The sequence below is a fragment of the Euprymna scolopes genome, chromosome 35 (genome assembly GCF_053919585.1).
Source record: "Euprymna scolopes isolate OS-2025 chromosome 35, ASM5391958v1, whole genome shotgun sequence".
NCBI lineage: Eukaryota > Metazoa > Mollusca > Cephalopoda > Sepiida > Sepiolidae > Euprymna > Euprymna scolopes.
Window position 1 is genome coordinate 33,331,771 of NC_136516.1, and position 26,423 is coordinate 33,358,193.

Below are 26,423 nucleotides of genomic sequence, written 5' to 3' on the forward strand. Positions count from 1 at the left end.
ATTCAGGCGGAATAAAAATAGGAGGCATTATTTTTGGAAAGTTCGTCATATAATCCCCTCCACACAGATAGTCTTTTGTTTTGAAGTTGTCGCTATTGACCCCAGGATCTTATCTGTGGTTGCTTACTGTATTAATCCTTCAGAACATAGCGCTGACATGTTAGGATAATAAAAAAAGAAACAAACAATATTATTATCATCTTAGCGTGCTGACACTATGTTCTCAATAAAATCTTGTGGACAATAGCGACAACTTCAAAGAAAAATAGACACCTTAATTTAAATTAAAGTGTAAAAGGAAAAAAAAAAAAAAAACACTTCTAATGTAATAGCTTCTACGTTTTCATATTGTAAAATAACTTTGTAAAAAAAAAACGCACAACGTCAAGTTTATCGTATTTTATTGCTCATCGCATATCTTTCTGTATTTGTTTACCCTGGCATTACATGTTCTTTATCGATTGTTGGAACAATTAGTGTAGCCTTTCTGTTTGTAACTATGTCTATAGTTTTTGCCATTTTATATATCAATATTTTGTATATCTTTCTTACGTTTATCCTTGAAAACCCGGCTCTGTGAATATACCCCTTCTCATTCTATCAGTCATCTATAATATAATTCTCACATGTTTAAATGTATGTATGTATGTATGTATGCCTAAAACTTAACAGAGGCAACGGATTTTCAATCGATGCGTATCGTTTTGAAGCTCACATCTTTGGACGACAAATATCGAAAAATTGGCTAAAAACATTAATTCCTTCACCCTCAACTGGGCACTTTTATGCTGGGAGGGGTCGCTTTTTTCGCCGATATTTTCGAAAATCATCTATTTTCGATTGACTAGCCCTTATTTAAACCTACGTCACTTCCGGTTTGGCGATGGACGCAACAGCAACGACGTCAGGGTTTTTTTTTTCATGTTCTTTTCTTTCTTCGCGGTACGGGTTCGAGCCTGCCAACCTACTACCACTTTTTTTTTTTTTTTTGCTCAACACACACCTCCAAACATCCGGGCAATGCTGGGCACCTAGGATAGTAAAAAAAAAAGGATTTTGTTCAAAATTCTGTACAGATACCCAAGTTCGACAAGACACATCTGAAGAAGGTCAGAGGTTACATCGGCCGAAACGTTCTGAAAATTAACATCTAAGATCAGTATCATCGTCTGAATAATCCAAACAATACAAAATATTAAAACTGTAGCAGAAAGGAAGCCGGTTTTTGTGAATTATTTACTGACAAAGAATTTCTTTTTTATTCATCATCATATCGTATGAATCTGAAGATTCTATTGTTGGCATTGGTTTCCCTGATATTTTTCTAGAAAGACATCGGGGATTATGGGAGGTACCATATGAAGGTTGCCAACATCCTAAGTGAAAGTGATTGTCAGTTTGTGTCATTAACCACTAGACCACTGTCGCCCCCCCCTTCTTTTTTATTATTAATTTGAATTTCTTTGTCCAGCTACAATCAGTAAATAAAAGCCATGGTTTAAAAAGAGGAATTTAGTTTGCTCGCATCGTGGGAAGATGTGACACAAGGTCGAAACATGGAGATAGGAAAGCCAGTGCACGAAAGGAGGTACACTCTGATCCACACAAAATGCTTGAGCAGCCCCATCGGCATTCTCTGGTAGAGCCGCCTCGACTGATTAACATTAAACTAATCTCCTTTAAAAGAGAGAAGGTAAAGCCTGGGAGAGTGGATCCTCTAGCACTGCACAGAACCATACCTCAGCCTAATAGAGACAATGCCATCCTTTACTCAAAATGTTCCTGTCGGTCTAATTGTCAAAGAAGATATGCTTATATTAATATAGCTGATTCAGGTTGTGTATGGTTGATAATTTATCGGAACTATCGTTGTGAAATGTAAATAGAACATCTAACCATAAATTCATCAGAATCGTGGAAAATCATGCTAAGTTTGAGTCGAACGTTTTTGGTTAGCGCCAAGCTGAACATTTTTAGAGGTACAAGTGCTATGAGTTCATCAGCACACATTGTATTAGAGTACTTGTAAAACAGGCATAGGAATGCAACAGTGCAGCGATGGGACAGAGGTTGGGGCTTGGCGTATAGTGTGAGATTTATTAAATTGGAATTTTTTTTTTTTTTTTTTTTTTTTTAGCATGTCTAAGAGAGAAAGACTAGCGGTAGAATCACCAGCCCAGATGTTTGAAGTGAAAATTATGCTAGTAATTCTGATAATTGTACTAATAATGGATGTGAGTGACCAATGACGAAAAAGCTGAATTTGAGATGAATTTCTTAATCTGGAGGGGGAAGGGTAGTGGATCAGCCCTCCCTCCTCCATATTGAGGCAAACAAAACAAAAAAAAAAAAACATGATGTAAAGCTCTAGTGATTTGCTAAAAAAAACAAAACAAAAAACAAACAAAAAATAAAATTTTGGGGCTAGCATCAAAGTGTAGTATTTGTTCTGTCAGAGAAAAGCCAGACGATCTATCGTCCTACTCGGTTCCAGTAACCAGAAATTTGCCTTGCTAAACGCACAGATTGAAAATAAATAATTGACTATTCATATAGTTTATTCAAGAAAATTCTACTCTGTCGATCGAATGGGAACAGTAACATCTATAAATCAAGTGAGTCAATTAATATATCATACAATGCTAATACAATAATTGATAAAAATTGCTAATACAATAATTGATAAAAATTGCTAATACAATAATTGATAAAAATTGCTAATACAATAATTAATAAAAATTGCTAATGCAATAATTAATAAAAATTGCTAATACAATAATTAATAAAAATTGCTAATACAATAATTAATAAAAATTGCTAATACAATAATTAATAAAAATTGCTAATACAATAATTAATAAAAATTGCTAATACAATAATTAATAAAAATTGCTAATACAATAATTAATAAAAATTGCTAATACAATAATTAATAAAAATTGCTAATACAATAATTAATAAAAATTGCTAATACAATAATTAATAAAAATTGCTAATACAATAATTAATAAAAATTGCTAATACAATAATTAATAAAAATTGCTAATACAATAATTAATAAAAATTGCTAATACAATAATTGATAAAAATTGCTAATACAATAATTGATAAAAATTGCTAATACAATAATTGATAAAAATTGCTAATACAATAATTGATAAAAATTGCTAATACAATAATTGATAAAAATTGCTAATACAATAATTGATAAAAATTGCTAATACAATAATTGATAAAAATTGCTAATACAATAATTGATAAAAATTGCTAATACAATAATTGATAAAAATTGCTAATACAATAATTGATAAAAATTGCTAATACAATAATTGATAAAAATTGCTAATACAATAATTGATAAAAATTGCTAATACAATAATTGATAAAAATTGCTAATACAATAATTGATAAAAATTGCTAATACAATAATTGATAAAAATTGCTAATACAATAATTGATAAAAATTGCTAATACAATAATTGATAAAAATTGCTAATACAATAATTGATAAAAATTGCTAATACAATAATTGATAAAAATTGCTAATACAATAATTGATAAAAATTGCTAATACAATAATTGATAAAAATTGCTAATACAATAATTGATAAAAATTGCTAATACAATAATTGATAAAAATTGCTAATACAATAATTGATAAAAATTTCTAATACAATAATTGATAAAAATTGCTAATACAATAATTGATAAAAATTGCTTATGCAATAATCAATAAAAATTGCTAATAAAATAATCAATAAAAATTGCTAATATAATAATCAATAAAAATTGCTAATACAATAATCAATGAAAATTGCTAATGCAATAATCAATGAAAATTGCTAATGCAATAATCAATGAAAATTGCTAATGCAATAATCAATGAAAATTGCTAATGCAATAATCAATGAAAATTGCTAATGCAATAATTAATAAAAATTGCTAATACAATAATCAATAAAAATTGCTAATACAATAATCAATGAAAATTGCTAATACAATAATCAATGAAAATTGCTAATACAATAATCAATGAAAATTGCTAATACAATAATCAATGAAAATTGCTAATACAATAATCAATGAAAATTGCTAATACAATAATCAATGAAAATTGCTAATACAATAATCAATGAAAATTGCTAATACAATAATCAATGAAAATTGCTAATGCAATAATGAATAAAAATTGCTAATGCAATAATGAATAAAAATTGCTAATGCAATAATGAATAAAAATTGCTAATGCAATAATGAATAAAAATTGCTAATGCAATAATGAATGAAAATTTCTAATGCAATAATGAATGAAAATTGCTAATACAATAATGAATGAAAATTGCTAATGCAATAATGAATGAAAATTGCTAATGCAATAATGAATGAAAATTACTAATGCAATAATGAATGAAAATTGCTAATTCAATAATTAATAAAAATTGCTAATGCAATAATGAATAAAAATTGCTAATTCAATAATTAATAAAAATTGCTAATCAATAAAAATTGCTAATACAATAATCAATAAAAATTGCTAATCAATAAAAATTGCTAATACAATAATCAATAAAAACTGCTAATCAATAAAAATTGCTAATACAATAATCAATAAAAATTGCTAATCAATAAAAATTGCTAATACAATAATCAATAAAAATTGCTAATCAATAAAAATTGATAATACAATAATCAATAAAAATTGCTAATCAATAAAAATTGCTAATACAATAATCAATAAAAATTGCTAATCAATAAAAATTGCTAATACAATAATCAATAAAAATTGCTAATCAATAAAAATTGCTAATACAATAATCAATAAAAATTGCTAATCAATAAAAATTGCTAATACAATAATCAATAAAAATTGCTAATCAATAAAAATTGCTAATACAATAATCAATAAAAATTGCTAATCAATAAAAATTGCTAATACAATAATCAATAAAAATTGCTAATCAATAAAAATTGCTAATACAATAATCAATAAAAATTGCTAATCAATAAAAATTGCTAATACAATAATTGATAAAAATTGCTAATCAATAAAAATTGCTAATACAATAATCAATAAAAATTGCTAATCAATAAAAATTGCTAATACAATAATCAATAAAAATTGCTAATCAATAAAAATTGCTAATACAATAATCAATAAAAATTGCTAATCAATAAAAATTGCTAATACAATAATCAATAAAAATTGCTAATCAATAAAAATTGCTAATACAATAATCAATAAAAATTGCTAATACAATAATCAATAAAAATTGCTAATACAATAATCAATAAAAATTGCTAATACAATAATCAATAAAAATTGCTAATACAATAATCAATAAAAATTGCTAATGCAATAATCAATAAAAATAAAAATCACAGGAATCATCAATCAATGTGCAGATTGTTGTTGATGATCAGCAACAAGTTTTGGAATATTTGGTTCCATATTTGATAGAAAAAGTCTTCGATCACCACGTTTCACTCAATCCACTCGGTTTCTATTCTCAGGACCCATTCGATAGACGAGAAAGATTTGTTGAAAATGTGAATCAGAAATCAATCAGATTCAGGAAACGATTAAGCTTTGTCAAAATTACAAAATACGATTCTTGAATTAATTTTTCTAATTAAAAACAAGAGTGATGCAATCAATTTCCACATGAATTGTGAATCCCAAAGGAAATAGGTTGAGAAAAACTCAAAATGTTACTAGAAGCTCTCTTTCACCGCCCCCCTAAAGAATCTCAGGGACCTTCTATACGATAAATTTTACCATCACCCACCTGAAGTCTCGTACCCCCCCCCACTCCTCGGTGGGCGATACGGACCCCGTTGGGAAACCCTGGTTTAAAAGGATATAAAAGTGACCCAAAACCATTCTGTTTGTGGGGTTAATTTTACCCGTTTTGAAACTCGTATTTCTCTGTTGACCTAAAAGTTTTCACGTGTCTACGAATGCTATTCAAGTCTGTAAAACGTTTTTTGTAGAGCATGAAATCTTTCTTTTCTGTTCTTGCATCAATTTTAATGCTCCATGGATGGAAAAACTTGATGTTTGCGGTTTTACAAAGCGTGTAAAACATGAGTCAAAGAAATAAAAAAAAAAAAAAGGGGGGCAGCTGTGAAATAATGTATAGATAAAAGCAGGTTGTTTAAAGATAACGTGGTTAGGGTTGAGAGTAGGGGTTAGCACTTGAAAATAAATCATATGCCTGCTTCAGATATATTTGCCATAGTCTGATTTGGACAAATGATATATAAAGTAAAGTGAGTCTATTTCTTGATTCATTTTTGTGCTCAATAAATTTTTCTTACAAATTCAATATTTGATTTTGACTTGCCACCTCTTTCTTTTTTTTTTTTTTTTTCAGAAAGTTTGTCCATGTTTATCATCAAAAAATAAAAAAATAAATCAGCAATACACATGAAAAAATTTACATTGATTAAAATATCTCAATAATAACATACACAGAATGAACTGGATGATCTAATAATCTTTCTAAATTTTTTAAATGTAACTAATAATATTTTCCCTCTTAAGACCAACATGCATTTTGTCACATTTTACATGAATTTTTCAGTAAAAATGCTAGAGCTTTGTTAAAATACAAGATTAAACAAGGAAATTTGTCATAGAAATGTGTTTTTGTACAAAGAATCGGAATATGCCAATAAAAATTTTCCAGAAATTAATGGCTTCCAAGTAATCTACAGTAAATGCACATAAATATGCTATAATACTTTAAAATACCATATATCTTTAAAAAAAAATGAAGTTAGAGAACTCAAAGTTGAATTCTAATGCATTTTATGTTACAAGAAATTGAAATATAAATCTAAGACTGTTTAAAACTGAATATATTACAAGATTTATTTGGTGTCATTGTAAATTGGCGCTTTCTGCTACAAGTTATGAGACTTTATAAGAAAATTTGAGGAACACAAAAATCTCTTTACCTACCTCCACTCTATTCCTACCAAAAGAATAAGCGATTAGCATGTTTGCATAGCGGATATATCAGAGAGCATAAAACACAAACATCTCATTATCTGAACACTGTGAGGTTATATCATATGTTATGGCTACGAGAGTCGAAACTGAAAGAAAACAAATCAAATAAAGAGAGTAAATTACCAGTATAGATTTTACGATAATATTGCATTTCTTTGTATTTGAACAGGGTCAAAAGTCATCGGATAAGGTCGCTTGATATATGTACTAGCAAAATACCTGGCGTCGCCTGGGATTTGATGACATAGGTGGATATATATGTACTAACAGATTACCCGGCGTAGCCCGACATTGGATGAAATAGGGGTATTTGTTTTAGCAGAATACCCTGCGTCGCCCAGAAATTGGATAACATAAGTGGAATGTTTCCTAGCAGAATACTCGACGTCGCCTGGGAGTGGAAAAGATTGGTTGATATATGTACTAGCCAAATACCCGGCGTCGCTCGGGATTGGATGACATAGGTGGATATATGTACTAGCAAAATACCTGGTGTCGTCCGGGATTACAATATAAGAAACAATAATGAATTTAAATGCGGAAGAATCACATTGACCCACCTGCTCCCGTTGGATCACCGAAGTTAAGCATCACCAGTCAGTACTAAAATGGACGTGTAACATTACACGACACATAGTTTCAGTCGCAAAGTAATAATAAAATAAATCTATACGATGTAACATTACTCACAAGAATCTACAATAAATAATCTTTTATAATATTAAATGACCAAGCAGGATTGACATGTCGTTAAAAACCAACTAACTATTATTGGGAAGTTCATATAAAACAAATTGCATCATTTCAGACTTTCTATTCTGTAACCGGTGAAGATTGATCTCTCTACTCTGGTTAAGAGAGATGGGGGAGGGTCATGTCTTTCCGATGGATGCTGCTATTAGTAGTAGCAGTTGTAGCAGAATTAGTAAAAGTGACCAACCTTCAGAAGAATGTTGGTATTTCTGCAGTTTATGGACCATGCTATATTTTAGAGAGCATTTTCAAATTAAATTCAAATTCTTATGGTATCTTTTCTTTATTAAATTAAGTACAGGATGTTATGGTATCTTTTATTTATTAAATTTATTAAATCTTTTCTTTATTAAATTAAGTACAGGATGTTATGGTATCTTTTATTTATTAAATTAAGTGCAGGATGTTATGGTATCTTTTATTTATTAAATTAAGTTTATTAAATATTTTCTTTATTAAATTAAGTACAGGATGTTATGGTATCTTTTATTTATTAAATTAAGTTTATTAAATATTTTCTTTATTAAATTAAGTACAGGATGTTATGGTATCTTTTATTTATTAAATTAAATTTATTAAATCTTTTCTTTATTAAATTAAGTACAGGATGTTATGGTATCTTTCATTTATTAAATTAAATTTATTAAATCTTTTCTTTATTAAATTAAGTACAGGATGTTTGTATTATTTTGATTGTTCGGACAATTATTCTTGGGTGTTATTCGCACAACGTTTCTGTCGCTGCAACCTGCGACCTTCTTCGGGTGTTGGATACATGTTTCCTTTTCTCTACTAAGGAAGAGAGGGGTTAGCTCTGCATTGTAAGAATTCGAACCGTGAGTTTGAGGGTGGGTCCATAGATCATAAAGAAAATTCAATCTTCAGGGGTCACTAAGATATTTTTTAAAGGCTTTCCCATGCCTCACTTGCATTGTGTTTTAAAAAACAAAAATACATATGGGCATCGATCCTCTGTTTCGTAAAACAGTTTTTTCGCTAATATTAACAATTAGCATAGATATCCCTAAAAATTAAGTCATGCACATCTCATCTCAAAAATTCAGAATTGCATTAAGCACAGGATAGTTACAAAGCCTTCTTGTTCATGTTAAGAGTGGATTTCTAAATAATATTATTTCAGCACGGTTCATAAACTGCAGAAGTGTCAGAATTCAAATGCATGTCGAGTCCATAATTTGTTTTGCAAATTGTGGACACTACTTCCTTATGATACACTAGTGGTAACCGGCGTTGCCTGGTAATGTATTCACTTGCTTTTATTCTATTCTAAGATTTATATTTTTGTTCTAATGAAAGAGAAGTCTCTAATTATGGTAGATCGAGTTACACACCCCCACCCCGGCTCTCATTGTTTTAAGCAAAGGGAAGTAAATTTGTATTGGACGCATATCTCCTTTCTTTTTGATGTGGTGTGTCCACCCTTTAAATAATAATAAACCCTTCCATTTAATAAAGACCAGGAGAATGTCTCTTGCCGTTTGCACACCGATTATGTTCAAGTTCGGCACTTATGGTAGTCAGAATGATGTATATCAACATTCTTCATTTGCTGTGTTTGTTTTTCTGGTCAATGTATTTTGTGTCCCTTGATTACGGAGTTGTTTTTCTTTTGGATCCTTACAGGACCACAACATTTTTACAAATGGCGGTTAGAATAAACGAATTTGATACGATTGTTTTCAGGAAAGTTGTAACTCTAATTACAGTTTATTTTTCTAAAGAACATGGCCCAACGGTCAATAAAATGAAATGACTATTCAGAATTAAATATTGATTTTGTAGGATAGAAGCCACGATAAAGAGTCAAGAATCCGACTGACTTTATTTTATGTATTAGATTATTTTAATACTGTTACGTTGTAGAAAATTGTAACAATTTGGAAACGGGTTTCTTCTTTAATTAACGCCATATCACGGTGACGCCTGATTTCCCATTTTACTTGTATCATTATTTGCTGTTTTGTCAATATCACTTTGTTAAGAGGACATGTTTCTCCTCGGAACAAATAACTGAAAATCAATAAGAAAACGACAAGAATACCTGTTCCAATGTGCTTGCAATTCCAATGTGCTTGCAAATGTATTTTTGTTATTTCATTTATCATTCTCAAGTAAATAAACCATATTGTTAGACATGGAATGTATTCCTGGCAGTTGTTTACATGGCAAATGTAATTGGAATTGCGTTTTGAGAAGAAACTGAATAGATTGTTGCTTATTGAAAATAGAGGATTAAATTTGGCACTGGTTCTCGAAGTAATGCGTTTGATGTTAGAAACACGAAGAAAAAAGCAAATTATCCACAGTGAATATTTACGTAAATAAATAATTCGTAAACCATTGGACACCACTCAATAAGTCCCAGGCCTAGCTAATAAAACAACCATTAGGAAAAATTCGACTTTAGTCAACATACTCTCGTTCCAGGGTGATACGCTGTTGCAATGCTTTTGTAAGAATATTATTATTTGCTGTTTTGCCAATGTCACTTTTTTAAAAGAACATGTTTTCCCTTGAAACAAATAATTGAAAATCAATAAGAAATAGGAATGCCGGCTCCAATGTGGTTGCAATTCAAATGTGGTTGCAAATGTATTTATTTATTTAGTTTCCTTTATCATTCTCAATTAAATAAGCCAAAAGAATGCATTTCCTGGCAGGTGTTCATATGGTAAATGTAATTGGAATTGGACTCTGAGAAGAAACAGAACACATCGTGGCTATTGAAAATAAGGAATTGAATTTGGCACCGGTTCTCGAAATAATGTGAGTTCCGTTTGGTTATTGGGAACTAGCTCTCCGTACCGTATACCTTTACTCACTTTTTTTTTTTTTTTTTTTTCAAAATAAAAAGTTAATGAAATGGATAGATTGACAACCGAATGATGATGAATATTGTGATAGGATTGAAAATAATGAATGGAACGTATAAAATTTGTTTCATGAAACGGTTTCTGACAAGTGTTTGACATTACCTCTATAGATGAACATGTTGCAGCCCTCAGGGAAGCAATCTGTGCATGGAAAATTAGTGTGATGGAAGAAAAAAATTATTTCCAATGAATATTTTGTAAATAAATCGTAAACCATAAGACATCACTCAATAAGTTATAAATAAATGAATCACTTTTAGGCAAAATTCGATTTTATTAATCAACATACTCCCCTTCAAAGTTGGCACACCGTTTCAATTTGATTCTTTTTTGTAGAATAATTTGTCTTTGGCCTCACAACACGTCTCAGTTTCTGATATGACGTTTTCAGTTGATTTAAATCTCTTCTCCCTGGAACATTCTTTTGAGGTCTGCAAACAATCAGTAGTCACTGGGCAACAGATCTAGGGAATGGTGTGGTTGCAGAAGCAATTCGAAGAGCAACACATGTAGTTTTGCCATTGTTGCAATTGACTTCAATAAGTTCCGGGCCTAACTCCTAAAACAATAACTTTTAGGCAAAATTCGACTTTATTCATCAACATGATAGTCTCGTTCATTAACATGATAGTCTCGTTTCAGGGTGACACACTGATTCCTGTGCTTCTCTTACAATTCGATGCCATTTTTGTAAAACTAATTTTTTTTTGGCTCAAAATATACCTCAATTACCAATATACTTTTTCATTGGAACCAATCCTCTTTCCCTGAAACATTCTTTTTAATCACTGGGGATCAGATCTGGAGAATATGTTGCGTGAAGAAGCAATACGAAGAACAATTCATGTAGCTTTGCTATTGATGTGATTAGCTTGTGAGATGATGCATTGTGTTTGTGAAAGAACACTTTATTATTTGTGACTGTTTATTGGTGATTTCTTCAGACATGAATATTGATGCTGTATAATATTTGCTATTGATGGTTCTTTCCTTTCTGATAATCAACGAATAAAATACTTTGCACATCTCAAAAAGAATAGCAGCCAAAACCTTGCCTGCTGATGTTTGCATCTTTGCTTGTTTTGGGCGGCGTTTATCTGCTGCTGTCCACTTAGCTGACTTGCTTTGATTCCAGAGTGAAGTAGTAGATCCATGTGTCGTCCATTGTCAGATGTTGACCTAAAAAATCCTTTTTGTTGCATTGAAACAATCACAAACAACATTCGGAATAATTGATGATTTTTTGATCAAATTTAAGCAAACACACAAAGTATGAATAACTTATGAAACTATTTAAACAGTATTATTATTATTATTATTATTATGATTATTATTATGATTATTGTTGTTATTATTATGATTATTATTATTATGATTATTGTTATGATTATTGTTATTATGATTATTGTTGTCATTATTATGATTATTATTATGATTATTATTATTATGATTATTATCATTATTATTATTATTATGATTATTATGGTTATTATGATTATTGTTATTGGCTCACAAGGAGTTTTTACACAGGTCATCAAAGATATCTCCTTGTGATGTTACGTGGAAGTTGAATGACAACAAGTCTCCTCAGGTTTCCAGTACTCTCGACCTCTTTTGATAACATTTGCAAATGAATTTCCATTATCGCAACAGCCTCTTACCATTCATTTCTCGCTAGCAGTAGCGATTGGTCTCCACTGGAATTTGCGTGGCATTAAGCCTCTCCAAGGTCCCAGTTCTCTTCACACTTGACCAGCAGATGTCTGGTCAGTACTCTCTCCTCAGTCTTTCCATCCTCCTTGACCCTTCTCAGCTATTTGGTATCAATCTTTGGGAGGGGTGTGATGGAGTAATGGGAGGGAATGGGGGAAGGGATAGAGAACTTACAGATATGCAGCTTTAATGTTCTTGGTCCCATGTAACGCTTCTTCATGTTTTGTCTCTGCAGCAGTTTGTCTGGCCTGTGCATGTGGATCATGTGTACCAGTTTCCGCATTCAAGGATTTTCCTTAATATTTCAGTCGTTTTCATTATTGTTATTCGTTGTATCTTTCCAGCCATTCCTCTGATTTCAATTTCTCCCATTCTTTTTTCAAAGCTTTTCGGAATTGTTCCTAGTGCTCCTACTATTATAGGTATTATTCTGATTTTCTTCATCACCCATATCCCTTTTAGTTCTCTGGCTATTATTGTATTATTATTATTGCTGTTATTATTATTATTATTATTATTATTATTATTATTATTATTATCATTATCATTATTATCATTATTTTTATTTGCTCTTAGGCAATGCTGAGAAATGTATTGGTTAGTTGCATCTCATGATCAAAAAAAGAAAATCCATCCACAATAATAATTTTTATTCATTTTTTTTTATTCAGCAAATGTCTATATTTTCTTTACTGCCTTGCACACATTTCGCAACCCATAACAAAAAAACATCGTCTTTAGTTTATTTGCCTGCTCTTCAGGGGGCGATCAAAAATATATATAAAAAAAAAGACCTAGTATTCTAAAACAAAATAAAATCGACAAAAAGTACTTAAGAAAGGTGAGAAGAACGGCAAGTCAAAAACCTGAAAAACTCACCTTAAAAATGATAATCAGAGACCCGCTCATGAAAAAAAATGGCACTAAAATAACCAATATTTTTCAAAAGTGCTCAATACATATGTAGAGCATTTATAAATAAATTTATATAAACCTCAGAAAAATCCTTACTTGGTTCAATTTATGTTTTCACAGCGTTAACAATCTCCTCGTGTGTTTTTGATATTTATATAATTTTACTGATATATATTAATTATTTGAATATTTTAAAAAAGAAAAAAGACAGAAAAAACGTGTAGAGTGCTTGATTTTAAATACAAGAGCTAAAGTATATTTATTAAGGTAAAATTGTATAATTAGTTAACCATAACTGTTTCTTTTATGTTAACTAATTATATAATTTTACCAATTTTTATATGATTTTAAGCAAATCGTAATTAAGTCTATATTTATCTTTTTCTGAGCCAAAAATAGAATTTTATTTATTTTTTTTTCTTTTCGTGAAAAAAGTGAATGTCGTATGTACCTTCGTTTGATGTGTGTTGTTAATGAAAACAAATATTGTGATTATTCCAAATAAAAAATGTTTATAGCTATATTAGGTTGACAAGAAATTTCTTGCGGAATTTTTAATCTTTATTTCAAATAAGTTTTCGTTATAATACCTTTACTTTATATATCATTTTAAAGAACGTTTTTCACTCTAAACTAATCGTTTGAATTACAATCGTTTTAAAACAATTATGTCTTCGTTTTACAGAACGTTAAATACAAGATGAAAAAAATAAATTCGCACAATTTTCTTATTTCAAGCTAGGCTGAAAAACTGCTGACCATATCAACGAAATTTAATAGGAAAGACTACTCAACACAAGATGGTTAAAAGAACAAACGTTGTTTAAACTGAAAATTCTGCGTTTTTCATTCATAACCAATAATAATAAAATATGATTTTAGTACATGGAAGCGTTGCCTAATCTATAGAAATAAAGGTCAGATTTAACATCAGGATATTTTTCTTACACCGAAACAAATCGTATGTAGCATGTAATTTTTTTTTTTAATTTGAAATTTGTTGCATGGTGTTACTATTGTATTATAAGAATATTATTAGATTTTCATTGGTTGCAAAGATCACGTGTCAAGATTGTTTATACATACATATATATATATATATATATAATTTTTTGTTGTTGGGTGTATTAATATTCCTATTAAAACCCTTTTTTTCTATTTATTAGTATTTATTTGCTTCCTCACGAAAGCAAAATGTGACACAAGGTCGTTTTTAATGTGGGACTACCCCCACCCCACCTAGAAAGGGGCACTCTGGTAGGGACCAAAAATAATAGTCTCCATATAGGGGGTTTCTCCTCCATTGACTAAGGCAAATTAACTTAAGTGTAGTATCAGAACATATACTACGCTTTGATCTTGGCCTAAAGGCCAAGAACTATAGAAAAAAAACAAGCCTTTTTTTTTATTATTTATTTAAAAAGAAAATACGATTTTGTTATATTGTTGCATTCATCTGCAAAAGATCTAGCTAATTTGCATATTCTTTTAAACATTCATTTTCGGTTTTCTTATGGGATGATCATCTTTAGTTAACTATTACGTGTAATTATATTCATGCAGATATTCTACACGATTTATACTTGCGTAATATTTGCATAAAAAGGTTATCGTAAACACAAACCTCTTTTGATATATATTTGTATGCGTATATATATTTTTAAAAATGTTGCCCACCAAACTCCTCTGTCAGTTTTTGGTCTACAGACATGAAACTTAAATATAAGGTATTCAGACCGATGCGAAACTTTATATTTGGGTTTTAGCTGAGGAAAATCAGTGCAAAAGTGGCAAAATTAAAAAAAAAATGGAATTTGCCAAACGTAACGTAATAGCTATTGGTTCATGTTTTAATTTTTAGCCTTGCAACAAAATATCTTCATAGTTGAAGCATTAATGGCAAAGAAAAAAGTAAATATATTTTGTTTTAGTTTACTATTATTATTATTATTATTATTATTATTATTATTATTATTATTATTAGCAGCAGCAGCAGCTCCAGTGTTCTACTCATTATATACTAGGTCTACTTAGGAGGACATTGTCGCCTAACAGATGCACTTATTATTATTATTTATTTTTTTTTCGATGTCTATTCGCCACCGTTATTCTCTATCACAAAGGCAAATGTTTTTCTTTTTTCCCCAATATGTGGTCAGCCATATCCGACTTTTCAACATCTCCGCTTGTTACAGCTATCCAATGTTCTTTTAGCCTTACAAGTTCGTATTAAAAAAATACTGAATCCAGATCTAATCACTCTATATCTGTGCCTAAACCTAAACGTAGATTCCATAAACAAAGCTTCTTTCTTAGAAGTGCACACTTGTGGAACTTTTTCTGGCTTTCCAGCTGACTACAATCTGATTATCTTCAAGTCCAACGTAAACAAGTTTCTGATGAGCCGTTCCACTTAAGTTAACAAATTTACCGAATTTCCATTACTAACGATTACTATATTGTCTAATCGACTACTGTACACTCTTAACCCTTATTCTCGAGTGGTCTCTGCGCCTTGATAAGTGGTGATGCCTATGTAAAAAAAAAAAAAAAAAAAAAAAAAAAAATGTCGGTTGTAATAAAACATTTTTCTTTCTTTCTTTCAGTGGTTACTTGTTAACATTTCCGTGGAGATTAACATCCAAAGCAACACACCAGTTTTGCATGTCCTTCTACAACACCACCAGCGATATTGAGGTGAAATTGAACTTCAGATTTTCATCAAAGCAAAAACAAATAACGAAACTTTTTAATGATGGTAAGTATTATCTTGTTGTTAGTTTTGAATTTGTCTGGCTTCATAATACAAAACATCATTAATTGTCAAATTCGTTGTGGACTGAAAATCATGTTTTAGTTGTATACAAACTGATATTCACTTTATTTAATTTATCCTATAAGAAGAGGAACAAGAGAATGAAGGAAGACAAAAGATGGTAAAAAAGAGTTGAAGGGGGAAAAAAAGAAAGAAAAATGACAGAAGGCATTTTAATAGGCATAGAAATGACGCAAAAGAAAAGAAATAATGAAATGGGTAGGGCGATATCGAAAAAGTGTGTGTGTGTATATATATATATATATATATATATATATATATATATATATATAGTATATATATATATATATATATTATATATATTTAAAACTGTACAGAAGGTCAGAAAAACATTGGTACCGTCGGTTTCAAGCCTAACATAAGGGGGACCAGTTAATAGTAAATAATGTTAGGCTCTCGTCAGCCATATTGTTTTCTGTTTCCTGACGAGAGCCTAACATTATTTACCATTAACTGGTCCCCCTTTATGTTAGGCTTGAAACCTTAAAACCACACTACATGGGTGGAAACTGTTTTCATCACCCTGGACACGTCCTTATTACTCGTAGCCATCCAGCGATGGTTCTGGCTGTTGTGCACCTGATCCTGGCAGAAGTTCTTTTCGTTTGTAAAGAACCAGAAAATGTTTGGCTTTTTGGGATGCTTTAGTTTGTTGACAATCTGACGGACTTGATTAGCTTGAGGTTCTTTGTTTTCTCAATCAAGATCTGGCTTGTCTGGCACCTGTAGAACCTACGCTTCAAGTCCTCCTTTACACATGCATTTACAGTTGTGTGTGAGACGCTTAAATCTCTGGCAGTTTATCGATTAGGCCACTGGGGAGTTTCCTCAATGAGTACCTGGACCTTTTCGATAAACTCTTTGGTCCAGATCTTCCTGGCTCTGTCCTTGGCCTTGAGCTTCCGTTGTACCACCTTTAATAGGTTGTCTAATGCGTTGAGCTGTATCTTCAAGTATTGAGCCGTCCAAATTTGCATCTTGAGGGTGCTGGCAATAGTTCTGTTATCAAAATTTGGAACGGTAGAGAGCATGAGTTGTACAGCGGCGCATCCCTGATCTCGCTTTTTAATAAATTGTGTCATTTTCAGACATGATAGAAGGCGCCTATCACTCTTGAGATTTGTACACAATTGGCCAACTAGTAGATGGTCTGCAATAAAAAAAGAAAACCGGTTTTCATCAAACGGAAATGGAATCATGTCGTCTTTTCTCTTTATCGTTCTATCCTGTGTGTGTATATATATATATATATATATATATATATATATATATATATAAATCAAGAAATAATTAAGTTTATGAATCAAAAGCTTCTGTAAAATAAGAGAATATGGATATGGTAATCCTAATCTGATAAAACAACTCAATACAAACCAATATAGGAAATAGAACTTATTAAAGACTGTATTCACAAGAATTTATTATTCAACAGGAAACTCGGAAAGAAACATTATGAATTCTTTAATCCACGAAGTTTCAAAGAATCCGTCCTTTTCATCAGAGGAAAGATTTTAGCGGATTAAGAAATTCTTAATGTTGCTTTTTTGAGTTTCCTGTCGTATAATAAACTCTTGTTACTTATAATTTACAGTCTTTAACGTTGCTCTTATATTCTCAGCATCTAAAGAAAAACGCCTACATATTACTTTTTAGTAGAAAGTGGAGGATTTGTTTACAAATTAATTTCAGGTGGCGGAGGTTAACTGATTTGCTGTTTACTTTCTTGTCCCCCCTTAGCACTCGTAATAATTATATCCAGAGGCTAGAAAAAGGCACGTTCTTTATTTGTTAACTTTTTTGTGTGTGTGATTAGTATATGCTAGCAGGCCGCCCGGTCATAAGATACGCTTAAATATGATATTTTAATTCGTACAGATTACGAATTTATTATTATAGAGATAATTCTCTATCGATTATTACATTGAACTTAATATACAGTTGTAAGATCAAAACTAAAAAAAAAATATATATATGACTTGGGTGCCATTAGTTAGAATCGAAACCAAAACATACAACTCTTCACCCTCATTCCTTATCCTCTGAGTCCCGCCTATATATATATATATATATATATATATATATATTAGTGTTGGGACGATCAGTCAGAATCGGAAAAATCGGAAGACTTGGGGGTATTGGAATCAGTATCGGAATCAGAAAAATTGATGCCTATTTTCCGATGCTAAAACGATTCTTTGAATTGTCTTGTTTTTATTTGATTTAGTTTAAACAAAAATCTTCCATTGCTGGTAATAATGATAAAATAATAAATATTTATTGATTTTTAATTACCAGTAAAGCTAAAATCGATAGATCATCCTCCACAAGTGTAGTTTGACATTTAGGAAAAATCACAATGTTAAATATTGCTTCAATCATAATTCGATATCAAACAGTTTTAGAAATTTGCTTGAAAACCTGCATCACTGAAAAATCACTTTTAAATCAGCTGCCATCTTGCATTGGTACATTTGATTTACTGAAATCTGCATGCAAGCAGACAATTAGTAACATACACAGCTTTACTTAATCATCACCAATCATTAATTAATAGTGTTCGATTTTCTTTGGGTAAAAACAGAAAGATTTGGTCAGTTTATCCACTCTATTTTTTTTTTTTTTTTTTTTACAAGGTGGTCACCACTTATCAAGGCCCGGAAGCCACTCAGGGATAAGGGTTATTGTAAGTACAGTACGTTAGTGTGGATATTTAAAGTGTCTACTTAAGGGGGCGGTTCATCAGGAATTTGTTTACGTTGGACTTGAAGGCATCCAAGTTGTAGTCAGGAGGGAAGCAGGCAGACGGAACAGAGTTCCACAGGCGTGCACTTCTAAGAAAGAAGCTTTGTTCATGGAATCTACGTTTTGATTTAGGCAGAGATAACTTTCATGTCTAATGGTATTTTCCACTCTTCTAGCACTATGCTTGCTCTAACCTTATGTAGTATTATATTAGCGTGCCGGGGCAACGCCAGATAATCCTGATCAATTATTATTATTATTATTATTATTATTATTATTGTTAAATAGTATGTTGAAGAAAATATTCAGAGAAAATGTTTTAATGGAAAGGAATATTACAAAACAAAATATCAATTAGGAATTTTAATGACACTTCATTTTTAGATAAACAAAAATATGTGAGAGACACCATGCGATGGTCCTGATTGATACGTGTTGATGACGTCATTATAAGGGAGATGTTTTTGTACATATAGGTTTTAGTAGTTCAGTCAGAATTTGAGAGACAGTTGCTGAAGACAGAGTCGAGCCGACCGGTCATAATGGCTCGTAGTACCCGGAGGAACGAGGGGTCCAACGCCTATCAAATGTAAGGAACGTAAGACAGTGTGCAACTTTGTAATGGGGAAACATCTGTAATAAAGTTGCTGAAAAGACAACCCAATATTTCTTGATTCGTTGGGTTGAATTTTCTTTGCAGCTTTCCATCAAACAAGACCAAAAATGGAAACGGTATATTCTCTCCAAAGAACTGTTATCCGTCCCTTTTTGTTGTAAATGTTACATGTCCGTTGTACTGTATCTGTGATTATATTGACATGTACAAACACGAGATGGTCAGACGATCACATATACACTTCAAAAATAGACACACTCATTTCTTTGGGATGAGATTTCTTGCAGCTTTTCCAAAACCGTCAAAGCAAGATCAAAATGGACCAGGAATGTTTACTTATTGGCCGATATAAAATCTCCAGAGAACTGTTATCCGTCCCTTTTTTCTTGTAAATATTATATGTCCGCTGAACTGCATATATAAATATATCGACGCGTACAAACACAAGAACGCCGAACGATCACAGACCCACTCATAAATATGCTCATGTTATATACATTCAATAAGACATGTAAACACATGAACATTTATATATATATATATAACTACTTCATTTACTCACATAAAATTAACATACGAAAGTATAGATTTATGTGTAAACTTTAAGTATTTACTTCAAAAGTGCTCAATATGTAGGTAGAGCTAGTTAGTAATTTATAAAATATATATGGCGATTAAGCTACACTGAATATTCGGCGTTTCATCCACTCTAGGATTCCTCAGGCTAGGCGCATAAGCCTGAGGAATCCTAGAGTGGATGAAACGCCGAATATTCAGTGTAGCTTGATCGCCATATATATTTTATAAATTACTATATATATATATATAATAAATATATATATATTATATATATGGTGTCCAAAAAGTCACTGAAGGGTTGAAAATCTTTGTTATTTTACCATTAATTATTATTTATTTTTTTCTCTATTTAAGATATTTTATAGATAATATTTTGGAAATTAACTATAAGTATACTATTGAACAACGTACGCAAGTTGTGAATTTTTTTTACCAAAATCAGGGGTCAATTGTTTTGACTCAAAAAGCTTATCGACAGCATTTTTATGTAAAAGATAGGCCAAGGCACAACAGAATTCAAAATAAAGAAAGTCTGTTAACAAACCCCAAACCCTGCAAGAATTGAAGGAAAGCATCAGGAACAAGGAATAAGGGAGTTAATCGCAATCCATAGATTCTGCAAGTTCAAGTCATGAATAATGTTTTGGAAAGAGCACAAATTTGCGAAGCTAAAAATGGGCAATATTTAAAAAACATTATTTTTCATAAAGATTGTTTGAATTCTGCATTATTTAAAAAAAAAAATTTTCCCAATGTCTTAGTCAGATTGTATTAAAAGTACAGAAAGATATAAAAAATAATCTATTTAAGTTCCAAATCCTTCATGGGCACCCTATACAAGTAAACTTTTGTACACATTCGTTTACATATATAACCCCACCATATTATACTTGTATAGAATCAACACCATTTTTAGCATTATTTTTACACATCCGCATCTAGATGTTGGTACCCCAGCCCCACCCACACCTACACGTGCACGTGCAGACTTTATAAGATCTAGCAACGCCACTGACCAGTCCTGGATACAAGAACCATTTATATCTCGGAATGGGTTAAAAGAAGACAAAAAGCCGTCTGCGGAAAGAATCGATACGGCTTATCTAACAGCACCAAATGGTACTTTGACGTTAGAAAATGTCTGGAAAGTTTTTGTTTTGTTTTCTTCTTTTTGAAGAAAGTCAAAACCATTCTGACATTGTAAAAAGAAATAATTACGTTTGCTTTCAATTCTTTGTCGGTAGTTATGGAAGAGGGAACCGAGAAGTCGGAGAATGATAACAGAAATAGAAAAGATAGCATCTGATATTTGTTTTCGGTATCACCAGAAATTTTATTTGTCTAAATAAGTTAAAGAAGAATTTATTTGCAGTGTGCATTTTAACGCTTTCTCACCAATAATTATTAAAGACCTGATTATACAAAATAAGAAATGCACAATTATCTATTAAACTACCTCTTCAGGAATATAATGGACTACTCCAACACTACTTATAGACTTTATGGTAGTAGGGAGAGTCGAATTTAGTATTGTCGAGGTTAATGATGGGACGATTCCAATATTTTTTACGATTCCAACTTCAATCTATAATATAAATCTCACCTGTCTGTTTAAATGTATGTATTTTTGTATGCCTGCCTAAAACTTTCAACAGAAGCGACGGATTTTCAAAAGATCGGTATCGTTTTGAAGTTCGACCCTTCAGGCGACAAATATCGAAAAATTGGCTAAAAACATTAATTCTTTCACCCTTAACTGGGCACTTATCTACAGAGAGGGGTCGCTTTTTTCGCCGATATTTTCGAAATTCATCCCCTCTTTTCGATTGAATAGCCTTAATTCAAACCTTCGCCACTTTCGGTTTGGCGATGGACGCAACGGCAAAGACGTCACGTTTTTTTCTTTCTTTTTTTCACATTCTTTTCCTCTTTTGCGGTACAGGTTCGAGCCTGCCTGCCTACTACCACTTTTTTTTTTTCTCAAAACACACCTCCGGGCACCCAGGCTGGTTCTTTATAAATCTCTAAATATTTAACTATTAAGTTGTTATTTTACTGTAAAAACACATGTTAAACGTGCATGTTTTCTCAAACGTAAAAACACACTTTTGAGAGGAGGTGATCTATCGATTTTAGTTTTACTAGTAATTTAAAATCAATAAATATTTATTATTTCATCATTACGACCAGTAGTGGAAGACTTTGTTTTAAACAAAATCAAATAAAACCGATAAAGAAATTGGTTTGGCATAAGAAAATAAGCACATATTTTTCCGAATCAGATACCGATTCTGATACTCCAAAATGTTCCAATTTTTCCGGTTCTCGATTCCGATTAATCGTCCCAATACTAGTTGACTTTCCTGCCTCAATTCTATCTGTTTATTTTATAGAGAAACCCTACCCCAGCCCCCACCAAAAAATGTTGGGAGTGGTGGTTTGGGAATTAACACTTCGAATGATTCATTGGAATAACTGAGGACACTTGGTTGATCGTCTCATGTGATCCTGAATGGGCTTTATGCTCACTAGTAATCCTCTCCATCCTCAACTCATTTGTGGATTTGCTCATGTCCTTAGTGAGAAATTTATATTTCCAACTTCTCCTTTTCATAGACTTCTAGCTCTTCCTCAATCATGAAGCTGATGGTACGGGTGTTATATTCCCCCCACCCTCTCTCAGGAGATTTCTAATGTCTCACGCTTCATAATTAAATAAAATATGCAGACTCTGCGACTGAGGCAGTCATTCCACGATCATCTCCAATAGAGAAACTAATTGAAAATATTGACACATAAATATGTTTAAAGTCTTCATGAGTTCCGATATCATAAAATGTCCAGAAGACAAACGTGATTGAAGAATTCTGCCACTTTCGCATACATGACGTCATGTCCGCTCATCGTCAACTTCTTTTCTCGCAGTCTGGCTCCCCAATCGTCGTTAACATTATTGATCTGTCTGAAGTGCTTCTTGTCTCCTAATGTAACCGAATATATCTACCAGTTATCCACTCGAATATCTAACAATATCATAAGATAATCATGTTAGCTAAAGAACTTGCATTATTGCGTGGCATGTTATCAGTTATAGCCTTGAATATAACAAATGGTTTGGGGGAAGATAGGACTGATATCACTTTTCCTTTGACAAATCAGATCATTCTCCTATAGAAAAGGTTATTACAAAAGTCGTGAAACCACATAATTTTCAGTTGGAGATTTTCGATCTCTTTGACTGGGAAGACTTCAAGAAGAAAAGATGTGTCTAGTTACTGCCCCCGATAGGGGACAGCATGCACTGTATAGCTGGGTGTAGTGAGACAAATTATCTGTCTACCTATATGTCCGTCTTTTTATTGTTACACAATGGAAAAGTTTGAGTGACACCTTAAGGGTTAGAGGTGACCCCAGAACATGGAAGGCGATGAAACCATGAAATTCATTGAAGAGAAAATTATATATATTCAGTTTTTCAAGTAGGCAAGCAGGCTCGAACCCGTACAGCAAAGGAGGGAAAGAACGTGAAAAAAAAAAAAACGTGACGTCTTTGCCGTTGCGTCCATCACAAAACCAGAAGTGGCGAAGGTTTACATTAAGGCTAGTCAATCGAAAAGAGGGGATGACTTTCACAAATTGCGGCAAAAAAGGCGACACTTCCTTCCTAAAAAAGTAACAGGTTAAGGGTGAAGAAATTAATGTTTTTAACCAATTTTTCGATATTTGGCGTCCGAAGGGTCGATCTTCAAAACGATACCGATCTCGTGAAAATCCTCTGTCAAAAGTTTTAGGCAGACATACATACATATATATATATATACATTTAAACAGACAGGTGAGATTTATATTATAGATGAGGTGAAAGTACAGAATAGTAATTTTTAATGCGATTATTTAAGTATGTTGTCTTTTCTGTATACGCACCGAAAGTTTTTGTGGGGGGGAAATAACATTCATTGTTGAACCATTTATGATGATTCGATTTTCAGTTTAAGCAATACATTACAATTTGTAAAAACTAATTTAAACCTGTCATTTGATAATATCAGAAACCGAACTGTTTCTATCATAATTTGAAACTGTTCTTATTTTTCTAGGGTGGGGGAGCATAAAAAATACACTTTAAAATCTGTTAGGTTGTTCAATTTCCCCAATAATTTCAGAAGCTATATACTATTAATAAAATTAATTAATAAAATTCTAAATGTTTATTTATTTATGTGTGTGTGTGTGTGTGTGTGTGTGTGTGTGTGTGTGTGTGTGTGTGTACACCAATAAAACTTTCGAACGGATGCACCGAATTGAAAAATTCTTTCCCCCCCCTGAAAGTTGTGAGTCCCTAGATTGTCCTTCTCTATATATGGTTCGTAACGAACAAGGCCGAGTCACACAAAAAGCCCGAAATAAGGGGTTTTGGGTTGCTTCGTTTTTGTCGAAAAGTTACCTGCCCATGTCAACGGAATTTAGCACTGTCTGTATACAGTCGAGGTAACATCTTTAAGCATACAGACAGGACTTGTGGCGCAATGGATAACGCGTCTGACTACGGATCAGAAGATTCCAGGTTCGACTCCTGGCAAGTTCGTAATAATTTTAACCATCATTTTATCCAACGTTTACTCATTATCCTTACCCTTAGTTAGGGTATTTAAAAAAATTTTTTTTTAGTGATTTTGTTTTGTGCATATGGGAATTCCCCATACTCCGAGTTTACAAGGTAAGCGTTGATGGTAAGACGATGTTGAGTGTACTTGATGTTTTTGACTCGGTGTGTGCTGAAGCGGCGCAGCCGCTAGTTGTAAATAATTTTATATCATTTGCAATAACATAAAATATGTTCACTTTTTAATCGTGTCGAATATTTTTTTGCATCCCTTTTTTTTTTTTAAATTTTTTTTTTTAGGGGGAGTATACTTTATTACAGCACTTTCCACGATACATTAACATTTCTGTCTACTTTACAATAATGTTTTTTTAATTGTTAGATAAAAGTACCGAAAGTTTTATTTTTCGATTTTTACTTTTAAGAATACATTAAAATTTGTAATTACATAATTTATTACTGTCATTTAATCAAATCAGGAACTGAACTAATTCTATCATAATTTGAAATTATTATATTTGTTTGTTTTGTTTATTTTTTTTTGGGGGGGTACACTTTCGATTGTGTTTGTTTCTTCAATTTCCCAATAATTTCAGATTGAGAATACAAACATGCATATCCATCTTAAATACATTCAGTTTTTCAGCGTTTGAAAGTCTCCTTTTCTTTGGAGCAGGTTGGACGAGTAGATTCTTACAGGCCTTTCCGGGATACATTAATATTTCTTTCTGTAACTACTTTACAATTATGCTTATTTACTTGTTAGATGAATGGACAGAACAAGGTACCTTTGCTGTATAAGTACTGACAATTTTATTGCTTTGTTTTGGAGGAGGGGATCGATTTATGAAGAGGTATCCTTAAAACAAAATCCATCTTAATAGTGATCCAATGGCTGGTGAGTTTGCTTTGCTTTCATACTTGTAAAAATTTTAATTGCTACAGATATTAGATCTCGTTTCGTCATCACAGAACTTAGTAACAAAGTTTACCCAAATATAGCTGAAAACTATGCGCATCCTCAATGAGCAATTCCAACTTGTAAAAATGGCATGATACATGTAATCAGTCAACAATTCCAGTTGAGGAACTAACTTTCAGGTCTCTTGATTCTACTCCCAATCAATGATGGCATGCTGTACAATAGCGTTCAGAATTTTTTAAAGTCCTTCAAATGACCTTGTATGCCACCACACAAATTCAAGGTGAAAGTAGGATGCCCAGTCATGTTACTCTGGAATTTTGATGCTCTATGACTATGCAATGGAACAAGATTGTGTATTAAATGTATGCAAGAAGCCGTCATATTAACTGGTGTGGCTAAGGTCGAATTGACATTAATTCCCAGAATACCCATTATTCCATCATTATGCAATGGAACAAGATTGTGTGTTAAACGCATGCAACCTTATGTGAGGAGTTGAGCAACAAAATGTCTGTTTGCATTACATTTAAACTTCTGCATGCTAGTATAATCAGGGAAACACAAAAGAAATTCCAAAGTCTTGCAGTCTGAGGAAAGAAGCTATTAGAGTACAAGATGTACCGACATCTGGGGACCTTAACAGTGAAAGGGTGAGATTTTGCTGCTTGACAGATTAGTCAGGGGTATGTACGTCGAGAGTGCACAAGTGATATGAGTTCATCACAGGAAAGTACTTGTAAAAAAGGTACAAGAATGCAACATTGCCATGATAGGACAGAGTTGGTGCTTGGTTGATAGAACAGGACCTATTAGATTGGAGACTTTTTTGGAC

The 26,423-nt window shown here is 31.8% G+C and overlaps 1 protein-coding gene and 1 non-coding gene across 5 annotated transcripts in view; both read left to right on the forward strand.

Moving 5' to 3' along the window:
* The window catches only part of LOC145259799 (pregnancy zone protein-like), a 313,594-nt gene that overhangs the window by 41,553 nt on the left and 245,618 nt on the right, over positions 1-26,423 (forward strand). For all 4 annotated transcript variants that reach the window (XM_080117581.1, XM_080117583.1, XM_080117582.1 and 1 more), the window contains exon 3: positions 15,897-16,048. In XM_080117581.1, coding sequence (XP_079973707.1) covers positions 15,897-16,048 — 152 coding nt within the window. The remainder of the gene's footprint in view (positions 1-15,896; positions 16,049-26,423) is intronic.
* On the forward strand, positions 24,576-24,648 carry Trnar-acg (transfer RNA arginine (anticodon ACG)). The gene has a single exon. It is a non-coding gene; the product is annotated as a tRNA-Arg (tRNA).